We start from the raw sequence: 16710 nt of genomic DNA on the forward strand, positions 1-16710 counted from the left end.
TATGACTGATGGCCATAGACCTCTCTGTGGGAGGGGCTGTGGAGGGCTGAAGCTAAATGAAAAGAACTAGGGCCTGGGAGCAGAGCTGAACTCCTGCCATCCAATAAGGGTCCAGGGTTCCAGGCTTATGCTCAACCAAGCCCCCAGCTGCTTCTCACAGCCCACTGCCCCCACAGTACAGTGCCCTTAGAGGGCAGAAGAGGGCCTTGGATCCCCCAAAGCAGGACTTACAGATGGTTCTTAGCTACCACGTGGGTGCTGGGAATCCAGCCTGGGTCCTCTGGAAGAGCATTCAGAGCTGTTAACCACTGAGCCATCTCTCCATCCTGAGAAGGACTGTTTTTAAGTGAATTTTGGGGGAGGTAACAGATTTTAGGGGAGCTGGGGACTTGGTGACATTCTTCTCTTCTTTGTGTGCTGTCTCTTCTTCACATGGCACCAGGCACCCTTCAGAAAACAACAAAAGGAAAATTAAGCATAATAAATGGAGAAGATGGAAAAATACAGAAATAAAGATTAAGAGTTGTGATAATAGGGCTGGTGAGATGGCTCAGTGGTTAAGAGCACTTCCAGGGGTCATGAGTTCAAATCCCAGCAACCACATGGTGGCTCACAACCATCCATAATGAGATCTGATGCACTCATATGGGTGTCTGAAGACAGCTACAGTGTACTTACATAAAATAAATAAATTATTAAAAAAAAAAAAGAGTTGTGATAATAACTTAATAATCTGCCGGGCGGTGGTGGCGCACGCCTTTAATCCCAGCACTTGGGAGGCAGAGGCAGGTGGATTTCTGAGTTCGAGGCCAGCGTGGTCTACAGAGTGAGTTCCAGGACAGCCAAAGCTACACAGAGAAACCCTGTCTCGAAAAACAAAAACAAAAAAAAAAAAAAAACAAACTTAATAATCTGCTGGGTGAGCTGGCACACATCTGTTTTCCAGCACTTGAGAGCTGGAAGCACGAAGACCACAAGCTCAACTTCATCCTTGGCCACACAGTCAGCTCAAGGTCAACCTGGGCCCCTTGCTGTCATATCATCATCATCATCATCATCATCATCATCATCATCATCATCATCATAGTTTAACACATCTTTTGTGCCTTGGCTCATTCCTACTTCCTCTCACACACACTTTTCTACCTTCTCCCACATTTCCTCTCCCACTCACCATCTCTGCTTTTACCAGCTCGATCTTTTCTACAGAATTGCAAATAGTAAAGCAGGTTTGGAGAGCAGGAATTTCATTTTGACAGATAAGCTGTATGTCTTAGTTTGGGTTCCATTGCTGTGAAGAGAGACCATGACCAAGGCAACTCTAATAAAGGAAAACATTTGCTTGGAGCTGACTTACAGTTTCAGAGATTCAACCCATTATCATCATGACGGGAAACATGGCAGAGTCTAGGCAGACATGGTGTGGAGAAGGAGCTGGGTTCTACATCTTGATCTGTAGGAAGCCGCTGTTAGCGGTGGTATAATCTGCCATTCCAAGATGGCGCGGGCATCCTGTCCTCCCACAAGTAAACAATTAACTGTGCAGCTGCAAAGGCAGAAAGCCCGCCAAAGTCACTGGCCAATCCCGAGGCGTAATATTGGGTGATGAGTGAACAGCCAATCAGAAGTGAATATGTCACTCTAGGGTGTATTTAAGCTGGGCCTCTTCCTGTCTTCAGCCCTTCCGCATTTTTCATGTCTGTGATACAGAGTAAAGCCTCGCTGTGGTAACTACCCGAATTCTGCCTCTCGTGTTTCTCTTCCACGGGCGAGGGGGGACACAGGAGACGCGCGCAACATTGATCTGCAGGCAGCATCAGGAGACTGTGTGTCACATTGGATGTGGCGTAAGCATGGAAGATCTCAAAGCCCACCCCCCCACAGTGACACACTTCCTCCAACAAGGCTACGCCTACTCCGATAAGGCCACACCTCCTATTAGTGCCACTTCCTTTGGGCCAAGCATTCACACACATGAGTCTATGGGGACCGTACCTATTCAAACCACCACACTACACAATATCCAGTTAAATTAGAATCCAAGAAAAAGAAGTCAATTTAATATATGTGTCCCATGCAATATTTAAGACATAGAATATTGGACCAGAGAGAAGAACCAACTGGCAAAGTACTTGCTACATAGGCATGAAGAGCCAGTTAGACTTTGAGAGCCTGTATATGAAAGCTGGGCACAGAGACTGACTCTAACATTTAACAACATTTAACATTTTAACATTTAACATTTAACATGAATACTAACATTTCTTTTTTTTTTCTTTTCATAAATATTTATTTATTTATTTATTTATTTTAAATTCCAGATTGTATTTCCCTCCCAGTCACCCTCCAACTGTTCCACATCCCATACCTCCTCCCTAACCCCTGTCTCCACGAGGATGTTCCCACCTCCCCAGCTCCCACCCCACCAGACCTCTAAATTCCCTGGGACCTCCAGTCTCTTGAGGGTTACGTGCATCTTCTCTGAATAAACCCAGGCCCAGAAGTCCTCTGCTGTATTTGTGTTGGGGGCCTCATATCAGCTACTGTATGCTGCCTGGTTGGTGGCCCAGTGTCTGAGAGATCTCAGGGGTCCAGCTTAGTTGAGACTGTTGGTCCTCCTACAGGGTCCTCCTCAGGTTCTTACAGCTTTCCCTTAATTCAACCACAGGGGTCAGCAGCTTCTGTCCATTAGTTGGGTATAAATATGACTCTTTCAGCTGCTTGCTGGGTCTTTCAGAGGACAGTCATGACAGGTCCCTTTTTGTGAGTGCTCCATAGCCTCAGTAATAGTGTCAGGGCCTCCCCTTTAGCTGGATCCCACTTTGGGCCTGTGGCTGGACCTTCTTTTCCTCCTCTTCATTTCCATCCCTGCAGTTCTTTCAGACAGGAACAATTATGGGTCCAAGTTTTGACTGTGGGATGTAGTTTTAAGATGTAGTTAATTTCTTAATGAGATATCTGACAGTCTTTGCTGCCCAGGCTCTAAAAGCTGGTGTGAAATCTACATACATAACAATTCTCAACTCAGACTTGTCCGATTCCAGGTGGTGAGTAGCTACCTTTGTCAAGTAGCCACTATATTGGAGACATAGAGCATCTCCAACTGCCACAGCAGTTCTTTGAAGTCTTTATGGTACCAATGACACTGTCTGTTCCTCAGAACCCAGTGGGGAGGAGGTGTCATCCCAAGACCATCCCCCTATTGTCTGTACTCACTGGTCCTGTGAATGCAAACAAAGTGTAATGACGTTAAGAATCATTCATGGGACTGTGCTTGGGTATCATTCAAGCCCACGCATGCAAAATTGTTAGTTTTAAATCAAGGATTTTAAGTCTTGATCCTAACATCTTACCATATCACTTTTTTTCATTGAGGGAATATCCTCCTACTTGGTTAAGAATATTAAAGGCAGAATAATTAATACCTAGTAGCTTTCACAAACTTCAGAATAGAAGTCTCACTTCTGGTGTGACTGTCTGAGAATAGCTCATCTTGTGACTTTGCTGGAGAAAGACAGTAGAGAAATGTTAATTGGCTATCATGCAGGCTGAACTCACTTGGGAATGGCCTTGCCTGGTGTTATTCCTGCCTCTCAGATTTCTTGGGAGTCTTTGTCAAGAACATGTAAAGTTGAGATTTTACCCACTTGGAGCTGACAAATTAGTCTTCCTGTTTCAGAGATGGTGGCAGACAACACAAGACTCCTGGGTGAAAGACAAAGTCTTTATGACCCATCACCCAAAAACTCCATAAACCTGGGTCAGTGTCCTAGCTGAACAGACTTGGAGCTAGGATTTAGCTGGAGGAGGGGGGTCACCAAAGGAGATATTCCAGCCACAACTCTCCGTCAGTCTCTCACAGTATTGCTCTCTCCCTCTCCCTCTCCCTCTTGCTGAATGCTGTGAGACCAGCAGTCTCTGCTGTCCTTCATTCCACAGCTATGGTTCTCTGCCTCACTAGAGGCCTATGATGGCAGAGAGAGTCAGTCATCCATGCCTGGAACTTCGGAGACCATGAGCCAAAAAGAAAGCTTCCCTGCCTCTTGTGCTTGGGTGTAGTCACATGATGAGAGCCTTATTAACTCCAGGAACCCCCATCATACATGGTGTTTAGGAAATTTACCTGCTCTTAATTCTGGAAGAAAAGCATCTCTGTTTCTATGTTCTGAACAAATCTGCCATTGGCTTCAAAGGGAGATGTATTTTCATGTTTCAAAGCTATTCACTGTGAAAAGAGAAAATCCCAGAACAGAGAAAAAGCAAGTGTCTCACAACATGTGCAGAAAACGTAGATATACATAGAAACTTTCCCTCAACAGCCTCCAGGAGGAATAGGGAGTTGTATATCTCTGCTTAATTTTCTGATTTGTTACATATTACTAAGCTAATGTTGACTGGAATTTTCAGTACCAAAAATTCATTTCTCGTACTCATATATGACCATATAGTTCACAAAAGGGAAAAATACATCTAACTTAACTTAGGAAGCATATAGGGCTGGAGAGATGGCTCAGTGGTTAAGAGCACCGCCTGATCCTCCGAAGGTCAGAGTTCAATTCCCAGCACACGACCAAAACTTAGGAAACATAAACAAATAGAAATTTGTATTTATCCAATGCTTACGGGGCGGGGGGGGGGGGGGAGATCCATCAGTCAAATAGTAAACTAATAGTTATTAATGGTAATGGTCTTTGCATAGAGACTAAAATCCAAACCTACTTCCTACAAAGCCCAGAATGCCAGTCCCTGCTGCCCTGCTTCTCCACCATGTCAGCTACTTCACCTGACCGTCTCGTGGCACACAGGCTTGTACTCATGATCTTCTGTCCAAGCAGGTCACGTGTGCCTCCTTTGTGGGGTCATCTCAGCCTTCCTTGTCTCCTGACATCACAATGCACACTTCAGTATTTATTTACTTGTTCATGTTGCTTCCTCGTCAGAGAGCTTTGCCCAGTGAAAGCGGGGACTCTGACTAATGATCTAATATATACTTAGAGTTCTAGTGGACATCCAATACGTGTCCCGAACTGCGCTGAGTGAGTGGCAGGATGCATGAACCTATCAACAATCCCACAGGAGGAATTAATTACCTCAAATATTCTATAGAATGTGGTTGACTAAAAACAGAATTGACGAAGTAAAACTACACATACCTACGAAAATGCCATTATTTCATATGCTAAAAAAAAATTAAAAAGAAATGAAGGCACGCGGGTTGTATTTGTTGCCCAGCAGACCGTTACACAGTATGCACTTCCTGTTCCTTGCATGCAGGGAGAGTGTGCTGAGTGTGTTACTCTACACCAAGCTCAGAGTCTAACTGCCGCCAAGGTTCCTATCAATTTCCATCAAATCAACCTCTGATTTGATTGGAGTCCGAAGAGTAAATCAAACAGCTGCACGTGCGTCTAATTTAAATGTTAATGCTTCTCGCTTTAGGTTCCTCTCTCACTTCATGAAACATGTATCATGTCTAAGATTAGTGGCATGCATCATTGCTCAAGTTAAACTGAGACAGGAGGCCAGCTCTTACATACATTTGTCCACCCAGCGAACTCTGATTGGTACTGTGCCAGATTCTTTTACCAGGAACATAAGAGAGAAAAAAAAAAAATCAAACCAAACCTGGTAATAAATGTGCAAAAATGTAAACAGGTGATGGCTAAAGCAAATACCCTTAAAAGGTGCGCACAGCAAACCTGTAATCTTCTCGAGGTCTACTTCTGCCCAGGTGGACAAAAGAATGAAGGACAGTGGCAGTTACAGATGTGAGAGAGTTTGACCTGGGTGTCTGCTGCGTGCAGCATGAAAAGAGCTTTATGGAAAAGCTTTACTAAGATGACATTTGTTGAGATGAGAGAGACATGAGGTAGAAGGGGAAGCTTGAGTTGGGGAGCAGAGTCCGACTAAGGGTCCTAGAGAGGAAACAGCCTGTAACAGCATTAAAAAACAGCTTTATAAGATGGTTGCAGGGGCCCCAGATCCACAGGGACAGAAACCAAAGGTCCCTCGGAGGTCCCTGTGATGCTGCCAGGTCACATATCTGTGACAAGAGTGTACTGGTCTCTGTGACAAAAGTTTACCGGTCTGTTTGACAGACGTCAACCAGCCTTTTCATTTCAAAGAGAACATTGTATGTGCTGTTTGCTAACACAAGATATTATTTTACCTATGCGTAAGGTGGAGTCAGGAGTTGAGATAGTGTCTCATATAGCATAGGCTGCCCAGGAACCTACCATATAGCTGGGGCTGGCCCTGAACTCCTCAAACATCCACTTCCCTAAAACTGGATTGTAAGTATGTGTCTGAGATATTATGTTCTGAATAACGGACATAAATTTGGAGATTTTAGGATAAAGCCACGGAGTAAATGGTAAAGATGCATACGTGTACTTTATTCTATAGTAGGTGAACTGATAGTCCATCCTATTGATCAGACACACTCATTTGTAGTGGCTCATGATCAATGACTTCTGGGACCAGCAAGAGAAAAAAGCAAAAAAAAAAAAAAAAAAAAAAAAAAAAAAAAAATTTAAAACAAAAAATAATTGTCATTTTGTGTGATAACAAAATAAAATCCTAGGGCCCTCATTTGTGTTCTCCCTGTCTTTCCTTTTCCCTCTGATTCTTTTTTTCTTTAAAGACACTTGTTTCTCATAAAACCCTCTCCATAATCTCAGATGACCACATTTTTTCATATAATTATTTTAATAGCTTTATATTTCTGTGTTGTGTCCACACGCTCTTTGTACATAATTCTCAAATATTCCGGTGAGTCTTCATTTCACCGTGAAATTTAAGGGCCAAAAGAATCTCTTATTACCCCTCCTATACCCATAGATCAGATGGCTCCGGACTGAATTCATAGACAGTGCAGATCTGGTTCATCTATTCCGGGTCTAACATCTCCAGGGAAGGACATTCAAAAACTTAATATTCCATAGCAGGGAGGGAAATTACCTTTCCTACAAAGGCCCCTGCTGAAATTGAAGTCTACTTTCCTTTGTTTGGTTCTTGGCCAAGCAAGAGAACACCTGGGGGTAAGTTTTAATGTGCTTATTAAAAAGAGAGCTCCCTTTTGGGAATCTGACAAAGGGTATCAAAGAACAGCATTGCCAAGTTCCCCTCCCCGGGTCCTATAGAGGCTTAATTATAACGGGATTTTTACAGATTGGGCCTGAATATTAGTTAGATTACATGGCAATGCAGACTTATTTCTTTAGCTTCTCCTTAGAATAGTTATGAGAATAATCGCTGCACCGAATGGCAGATCAAATGAAAGGAAAAGAAATTCTATTCATTTTGTAAAAAGAGAAAAAATTATGTTTAATAATTTAATCAAGTAAAATGAAGCACTTGGCATTCATCAGCCTCAACTCGGAGCATGTAATCAGGAGGCCTCCCTTGCTGCTTCTGTGCTCTCACTTAAAGCTGTTATTTTAACTTGTCGCGTTTCCATAGCAACTGCTACATCGCTTTTTATAGTTAAAGCACTCGGCGTCATTTCTAACTGCATTAAATGCTTCAGTATTAATTGTCAGCACTGTTAAAACCTTTGACTCTTTTCCCCCCCACAGCCACACCTTCTCCCTGGTGTGGTTGGCATCACCCTTGAGCTAAATCTTACCACCTGATCTATTTTCCAAAAACCAAATCTTTCTTCTTAGTTGGGGAGACAAATATCTCACAGAACTGACATAAAAATGCCGTTCCACACCCCTGTGTGCTAAAGCAGCTGAGGAAGAGGACAAAGAGAGGACCTGCAGAGGCTGAGACCCTCCCTCCCCCATCACTAAAAGGGCCCAGAAAAGCTCAGTGTGGAAGCAGAGTGGATTGTAAGACACAGACATGGCAGCCTGTGATGCCAACACCCGGCTCTCAGCAGGAAGAGAGGCCTGCTGGGAAAGAATTGAGGAAATGTTCGGCCCCGAAAAGGAAAAGCCAACTATGTCCAAAATATTCTTCTTAAATATAGCCCGGTGTCAGTCCTGCTAAGCTGCATGTAGAAATGGAGAAACACCGAGTGTCGATGTTTTCTTGTGTGGAAACAAGAAAAGACTGTTCACTCCCTTTCTGTCATTTGCACGCATCGCAGGAGCCACCAAATCAACTCCTTTGTTATCGGGGTGTCTCTTGTTGCTTTTTTGTTTGTTTTATCTCAAATAACCCAGAGATGTTGGGCAGCAACCCCAATGAAAACACTTAGGACAACCGCACTCACTTAGTTGCAGCTGCCCTAGGTATTAACAGCCTAGCAACCTAGTTTCCATCTAGATTTAAATTATGCCTATTTAACGTTCAGTAGATTTTTTTTTTCTAAACATGAAACAAAAAAAAAATCTGCTTTATAATTAATGTGAAAACAAGCATATTTTGCTTAAGCAAGTTGCTTCTTTAAGCTCAGTACCATCTTTGTAAAACAGAATTAATAATAGCACCTAACACACAGGTATAATTCTGGTGGGTAAAAAAACACCAAACAGCCCTCAGAGGCTGGGGGAGAGGATAGCGCCAGTGTAGGGGAGTCGTCCCCCCCCCCCCTCTTTCCTTCACCGTAGAGACCTAATCTCAAGACCTTGCTCAGTTTCCAAAGTGGCTTTCTACAGTTCTCAGTGGTAGGTGCAATGGCTTTTCTCTTTCACCCAAGTCTCCCCTCGGTTCCCACAAGCTTGCTTTCAGAGAGCCTTTATAAACGGAGTCAGATCTTGCCACACTCTTACCGGGAACCTTTCCAAGGCCTTTCAGCCAGATCAGACACGGCCAAGACTGATTCAGTTTCTCCTTCCTCCACTCCTGGTAGCTCACTATCCATAAGTGGTGGAGACCTCTCTTCGAAGGGTTCACTCTTCAGTCTGACCCCCCCACCTTTGCTTTTGAAGTAAGGTCTTGAAGCCCAGGCTAGCCTTCAACTTGCTGTCCTGCTGAGGTTTTGGCATGAGCTAGGCATGGGCACAGGTTGCTTCAATTCATTATTGCCTTGCTTTGATACAATCATGGCAATCTTTGCCTCAGAATTCATACTGAACAACAAATCATGCTTTATTTGTGGTCTAAAGAGAAATTTTGTTAAAAAGCAAACAAAACAAAAAGCAAGAGAATAATGCAGTAATTAAGCCCACTACCATAAACAAAGCATAATTAAACAACCAAACAGCTAATATTATATTTACTAAAAAAAATTAATGCATAATTAAATGTCTTACTAAATATGTACACTTACACACATAGACACATATAAACTTACATATATGTATGCTAAATGTAACAATGGACAGATTTGTCCCATCTAAACCTATAGCTCTAAAAAAATAATTTTGAGGACTCAGATAAATTGACGGTGGGCCTAAATTCCTAGAAAAATGACTCACAAAAAAAAAATTCAAGTCATCTCTGCGAGTAGTTTTATAGCAACAGAGAGATTGACATTGTACTTAATCCCGCCACAGGAAAAACGCCAGCCCAACTGACTTTACAGAATGATTTACTAAACTTTTAAGAAATAAATCAGGGCTACAGAGATGGCTCCGTGGTTAAAAGCACTTGCTGCTTTTTCGGAAGACTGGAGTTCGGTTCCCAGTGACCACAAAGTGGTGGACTCACCCACCTGTAACTTCAGCTCCAGGGAAGCTGGCACCCTTGCCTGGCCTCTATGGGTACCTGCACTCATGTGTACATACACCCAGAAACATACAGTTACCTAAGTACAAATGAAATAGATCTTAATATATTAACCAGCCCTCCAAGTTTTACCTGGACCCTTAAAGATGGACTAGGGAATGCTTTCCCAATGAAGTTCAAAGCCAGCATGGTACTTACAGCCACAGTCAGAAATAATGCATGGCTCTTCAAGAAGCTACAGAATACACTACTCTGTTTCTGGGATATGTTATTTATTTCTCTTGCTGGTTTATTTTCTCATTGTGTATGCATAATTTTTTTTTAAAGTATCAACCTACCATCAGTTGTGCAACTGAACACTAAACCTCAGTTCAGAGGTAGTCTTTTACTTTCAGATTTCAGTTTCAGTGCTGGGGATTGAACCCAGGACCCTGTGCATTCAAGGGACATGCTGTACCACAGAACTACATCCCAGATCTTTCAGATGTTTCTGAGGGAGGTTCTTAATATTAAGTGATCAAAGTCTTTTTCTTTTAAAAAAATACTTTTCTTCCTCCACGTTCAAATAAATATCAATTTCTGTTTTCTTATGAATTTTGTTGTAGATGTTTAAACCCTTAAGATATTTGGGGTTTTCAACACTATTGCTTATGCCAAGAAGCACTTGCTCACAGGAGCCTGGTATGGCTGTTCCCTGAGAGGTTCTACCATCACCTGACCAATACAGATGCAGATTCTTGCTGGGGGATACCAATGGAAGAGCTAGGGGTTAAGACTGAAGGAGCTGAAGGGGATGGCAACCCCATAGGAAGAATAATATCAACTCACTGGACCACCCAGAGACTAAACCAGCAACCAAAGAGTATACATGGAGGGATCCATGCCTGCAGATACATATGTAGCAGAGGATGGCCTTATCTGACATCAATGGAGGTGGGGGGGGGGAGGCCCTTGGTCCTGTGTGGGCTGATGCCAGTGCAGGGGGATAGTGAGGCAGGAGTGGGTGAGTGGGTGGAGGAGCACACTCATAGAGGCAAAGGGGAGGGGGGAGAGGGACTATGGGATGGGAGGTTTGTGTAGGGGTAACCAGGAAGGGGGATATCATTTGAAATGTAAATGAATAAAATGATTAATTAAAAAAAAAAAAGATAACTAGGGTTTAATTTTAATGTAAGATGGTGATGCATTTTAATCAGAGAAATAATTTTTTAAAATTATTTTAAAAGTACTTGATCAATTAAATATATTACATATTATGAAATTATATATACTATATGATTATGTATTATAATATATACTCAAATATATTATATATTTACATATACAATATATAATATATACTCAAATATGTATTAATATAAAATATACATAATAATATAAATTGTATATTTTCATATAGACTTATATATAGGACATAGAATACATGACATATTTATATATTATTTATATTATATAATTACAAATTATATATTATCTTAAATTAAATATATGTTATACAATACACTTGGTATATATAAATATAATCAATCATTCTTTGTGCGGGAGGATAACCTTATGTTGCTTTTCATATGTCTCATAGAAGTTACCCACACAGGGGATGTCTATGTTATCATGTGCATTTCACCAGAGAAGGCTGAGATAGATATGCATATGTTAGTGGTTAAAGTAAGCTATTTAATATATGTATCACCTATTATGCCTACTGTGTGTGTGCTAAGTACCTTAAAGTCTACTCTTAGTAACTTTTTTTCTTTTTTTTTTTTCCTCACCCCCCTTCCCCCCTCCACCTCCAAGGAGACAGGGTTTCTCTATGTAGACTTGGCTATCCTAGAACTTTCTCTATTGAGCAGGCTGGCCTCAAACTCAGAGATCCCCTGCCTCTGCCTCCCAAGTGCTAGGATTAAAGGTGGGCACCACTCCTGCAATGCAACTTTTAAATAAATATAGCATTATTAAGTTCACTCTCTATGTTATACAGTCCCTGAGTTTCTTTTTTGATTTCATGAATACCATTGTATTTTGTTTTGTTTTTTAATCCTTTGACAAACATCTCTTGGATCTCTTACAGTACCTAGCACCTGGAAATTCCTGTTCTTTTCTTGGCCTGTATTAACTCTTTCAGACAATAATAAAGCTGTCATTGGGAGATATAAAACCTCCTTTTACAGATTGTCTTACTGATAAAAATAATTTACAGGCAGTCTCAGAAGAAAGTTCCAGGACAAATTTATTGGACTTTGGGAGAGAGGGGAAAAAAAAAATCAGGTCAGGTGGGCTCAGGATCTTGGCAGTTACCCAGAGGTGGGGGAGGGAAAGTTCAGTAGTGGAATTCTGTGAGCCAATGAATGGAGGCAGATGCTTAGACTGTCATGATAGTCAAGACTAGGATTTGGCCTGGGTCTAAAAGAGAGAGATGGAGAAGAAAGAAAAGAAATTATGTTGTTGAGTTAGAACTCAGAAAGTAGATCGGCTTATTTGAGAGTCTGTGGTTCAACTGTGTGGACTAAGGGACTCTTGGTTTATTTCAGAACACCTCTATTTAAACAGTTGTTTTCTTCTGTGTAGCTCTGGCTGGCTTCTTTAAGTTGTAAAATGGGATTTTCTTAGGACAGAAGGCTTCTGGCCTTGTCTAGTCAAAGGGCGTGCTTGTTTTTCCAAGTAAAAAAAATGCTATCAAACAACCACTGGTGGGGCAGTGGTAGCACATGCCTTTAATCCCAGCACTTGGGAGGCAGAGGCAGGCAGATTTCTGAGTTTGAGGCCAGCCTGGTCTACAGGGTGAGTTCCAGGACAGCCAGGGCTACACAGAGAAACCCTGTCTCTAAAAACAAAATAAAAAAGAAATAAAAAAAAAAAAACCCACCACTGACCAGGACATTTGCAAATCGGGTTACTCATTTATAACCTTATAAATAAGCTGAAGTAGGTACTAATATGTCTACAGTGGTCTGAGGAAGAAAGTAGCAAACAGCTCTTTTCGGTTTCTTCCCCTGATGCCAAGCACTCCTTAAAGGAGTTTTACACAGAGCCATAGGTTTCAATATCTGTTCAATATCTTTGTGGAACTTAGGTCTACTTATCTACTTCATATCCCTGGGTGTGCTCTTGCGGGAAGACAGGAGTGGGTGGGTGGGTGGGTGGTGGAGCACGCTCATAGAGGCAGAGGGAGGAGGATGGGATAGGGCGTTTCCGAAGAGGAGACCTGGAAAGGGGAAAACCATTGAAATGTAAATAAAGAAAATATCCACTTTTTAAAAAGAAAAATAATTATTAATATAGAGATTAATTAAAGTGGATTAAAGGAAATGGTTAAAAAAAAATATGCTCTTCCAAACTGGGTGTGGTGATTCAAATCACCGCACCCAGGAAACTAAAGCGGGAAGATCAGTTCAAGGCCAGCCTGTACAGCCATGTCTCAAAAAAAAAGCAACAAAACACTCTGTAGCACTTTCCATTTAACACAATTGCTCAACTCAAAAATCAAGGGGGACATAGTTACTTCATGATGATGCAAAAGCCACAGTTCTCTTTTTTTCTTGGGGGGAGGGGGGAGGCGGGTTCCAGACAGGGTTTCTCTGTGTAGCCCTGGATGTCCTGGAACTCACTCTGTAGACCAGGCAGGCCTCGAACTCAGAAATCCGCCTGCCTCTGCCTCCCAAGTGCTGGGATTAAAGGCGTGTGCCACCACCGCCAGGCACATAGAGTATTTAAGAATCCCCCAACTTAAAACTGAGTGGCACTCAGTCGCCAGAAGGCTTTACTGTGGTAAAGTACTGTGTCCCGGTGTAAAGCTCAGGCCTCCGAGCCACCGCTGCTCACTTTTTTTTTTTTTTTTTAATCTCTCAGTTCAATTGACAGAGAAACACCCTTTCTGGAAGGCTGTATCCTATGCTAAATATAGGTTCCCAGCTCAAATGTAACCTACAGCGATACCTTCTTAAAATACATTCCTGCGCTACAAAACTGCATTTTTCTATAACATTTGTCAGTATGTAAAGATATTTTTATATTTATAAATATAAATATTCTGTTTCTTTACCTAGAATAAAAACTTAAGGAGCAGAAATCTTCATTCTCTTAACTGCCAAAACTCCAGTGCAGAGATGCTAAATTTTTCGTTAAGTGACTCAACATTCCAGAAAAACTATATTTACTTCACTTTACAGGAAAAATTCGGGTTGTAAAGGTACTATAATTAAGCAAGGACGCATAACCAACAAATGTCAGCTCACTGTTTAAAGCTCAAGACTAGATTTTTCATCACTGAATCATTGCCTCATTAAAATTTACAATTTATTGTGAAGCCTGATAACTGTAAGCAGAAACCTCATTTCCTAAATACACTTCAAGACTCCACCTCTCAGTGAAGCTGGGAACCTGCCGCTGCGTCCAGCAGGGTGCTCCGCCCTCTCCGAATTAGCACCGCCCAATCCTGCGCCCGAGGCTGCAGGGAACGCCTGCGCAATAAATATTTAGCGCAAAGATTTCTGGGATTGGTAGTCCGTATTCCTGTATCCTCGTCATTTGCCTGAAAAGGAAATAAAAGGAGATCGCTTTGAATTTGATACATATTAAATAAAACTTAGACAGTGTCTCAGAAAAGTGGAGGCACTGAGTCGTTTCCAAAGACTACCTCTCCAACGCCACTCTCCTACACACACCCGTACAGGCGCTGCTCGGACGGCCGCTCGGGGTCCTCGGCTGGGCGGAGCTTCCCGCAATGCCTTGTGGGTTCTTCCTGCACCGCCTCTCTCTTTCTCTCGGGCCCGTGGCGCCGGCAAGATGGGTGAGCTGTGCGGGGCTGGGCTGAGGGGCCGCTGGATGGACTTAGAGCTCGGGATACGGCCTGTCGTGGGGCGATACAGCGGGGATCAGGGCTGTAGCCGGGCGGGGACCAGGTGAAGGGGCGCCGTTCCGCGGGCACGTGGCCGTGCGGAAGAGTTCCTGCGGCCTACCGGGCCGCCTTGCTGGGCGCCTGCTCCAGACCGATTGCACTGGAAATCGAAATAAGCCGAAAGGCTCCAGCCTAGGTCTCTGTGCATCTCCGAATTAGGGGATTTCGTGGGTAATTGGCCCACGGGCTAAGAGGAGCCACAGGGCTCTGTCGGGAAAGTACCCTCTGCTGAAGACCGTGTGTGGAGGCGCGGGTTCGGAGGGTTTACGGAGGATCCGGTGATGTTTCTTTTTCAGGCAAGTGTCGTGGTCTCCGTACTGCCCGGAAGCTCCGCAGTCACCGGCGGGACCAGAAGTGGCATGACAAACAGTACAAGAAAGCCCACTTGGGCACAGCCCTCAAGGCCAACCCGTTTGGGGGTGCCTCTCATGCAAAGGGGATTGTGCTAGAAAAAGTGTAAGTGAAAGGCAGCTCCCCTGAAGCGTTAGCTTACCGTAATTGAGAACAAACTAATTCAAAAGTTGCAAAAGATCGTGAGCATGCGTTTGGGGTCTTACGGGGAGAAGGGATGGGAAGTAGCCTTGTTTATGCTAGGGCTGGGGGTTAGCTGGCTAAAGTTTTTAGTTTCACCTGTAGTCGGGAAGGAATGGAAAATAATAAAATACTAAGACATACTAAATCGTATATTGTGGGAACTATACGTTAACCAGCTGGTACACTTCTTACGCTCTTTTTGGAGTTAAGGAAATTTCTGACGTGTTTCTGGTGCATTGATTTTTGTGTAGCGTTCACAAATTGAGCAACGAGAGTTAAATCCTCGTTTCTACAACTCCAAGTTGGAGTTCTACTCAAGAATTAAAGTTCTACTCTGGTAGTTCTGTTTTTCCTGGAAAAACTTCATGGAAATGGTTTCTGCAGACTGTCTTGAGGAGGGACTGCTTCAACTTTACTTGTAACCGGTTTTTAAAAACATTGTTAACTCACATGTGCCATTGATGTTGCAGAGGGGTTGAAGCCAAACAGCCAAATTCTGCCATCAGGAAGTGCGTCAGGGTGCAGCTCATTAAGAACGGCAAGAAGATCACAGCATTCGTGCCCAATGATGGCTGCTTGAACTTCATTGAGGTGACCTGTCTTAAAATTATACTTCCTGCTTGGGGTGGCTTTTTCTGTGTGGGCTTTTAAATTATTTGATCTGGCAAGTGGGTATTTCTTTTGTCACTGATACCTAAGATGGACTTTATTTTATTTTATTTCAGGAAAATGATGAAGTTCTGGTTGCTGGATTTGGTCGCAAAGGTCATGCTGTAGGTGATATTCCTGGAGTCCGGTTTAAGGTGGTTAAAGTAGCCAATGTGTCTCTTTTGGCTCTATACAAAGGCAAGAAGGAAAGACCAAGATCATAAAATTTGACAATGGAAACACAGTAATAAATTTTCATATTCCGAAAAAAAAAAATACTTTGTGTCTTAACTTTCCTGCCTGGCTTTTACCAGTTTTAGGAGATAATTGCTAAAAACATTTTGTAGTGTAAGTGGAGCTTGTTACACACAGCTATGGCACAAAAAATAACACTGCAATAAGTGAACAGTGATATCATGCACATCATATTCTAAATGTGCCTTGAATATTCCTTGGCAGTTGTCAAGAGTTGATACTTAGGAAGTTCTTGGTCTATACTATAATCTTCAGGGTTTGCTATTGTGGAGAACTCAGCATGCACAAAGTTCCAGAGGGTCATGTTGCCTGTTATTGAGACTACAGTCCCATGCCTGGAAGCATGAGGCAAGAAGAATGCTTTGGGTGTGTGGTGAGGGGTGCAGCCCACACAATTTGTGTGCATTCTATGATAGTTGTAGAGTGCTTGGGCCAAGGTAAACTGGGTGGGCACAGGGAAAGGTTTGAGCATGAGAGTCCATACCTTAGAACTGGTCACTTGCTCCTCAGGTGTGCAGTGAAAGTGTCTGCTGTGAGCTCAACAGTGAAGCGCTTGGAGGCTGCAGGCCTCACATGACCTTCCTCAGTACATGAAGTGAAGGAAACCCCATGTCAGCCTTGCTCTTACTTAGCTATATTTTTTGCACTTACTGGCTCATCATTCTGTAGTCTGCAAAGCTAACCTTTGAGTGCCTCACATTTTAAACCTTGCTGGTCACAAGCTGTTCATTGTCTCAAGGGAAGAATATAAATGACAGATT

The 16710-nt window shown here is 42.7% G+C and overlaps 1 protein-coding gene across 1 annotated transcript; it reads left to right on the forward strand.

The window, feature by feature from the left end:
- Positions 1-14280: 14280 nt before the first annotated feature.
- Rps23 (ribosomal protein S23) lies at positions 14281-15985 on the forward strand. Its single transcript, XM_076927121.1, has 4 exons — positions 14281-14404; positions 14809-14968; positions 15517-15637; positions 15772-15985. The coding sequence occupies exons 1-4, from the start codon at positions 14401-14403 to the stop codon at positions 15916-15918; spliced, it is 432 nt and encodes a 143-aa protein (XP_076783236.1). The 5' UTR covers positions 14281-14400; the 3' UTR covers positions 15919-15985.
- The last annotated feature ends 725 nt before the right edge of the window (positions 15986-16710 follow it).

Source organism: Arvicanthis niloticus, chromosome 29 (assembly GCF_011762505.2).
Source record: "Arvicanthis niloticus isolate mArvNil1 chromosome 29, mArvNil1.pat.X, whole genome shotgun sequence".
NCBI classification, from domain to species: domain Eukaryota; kingdom Metazoa; phylum Chordata; class Mammalia; order Rodentia; family Muridae; genus Arvicanthis; species Arvicanthis niloticus.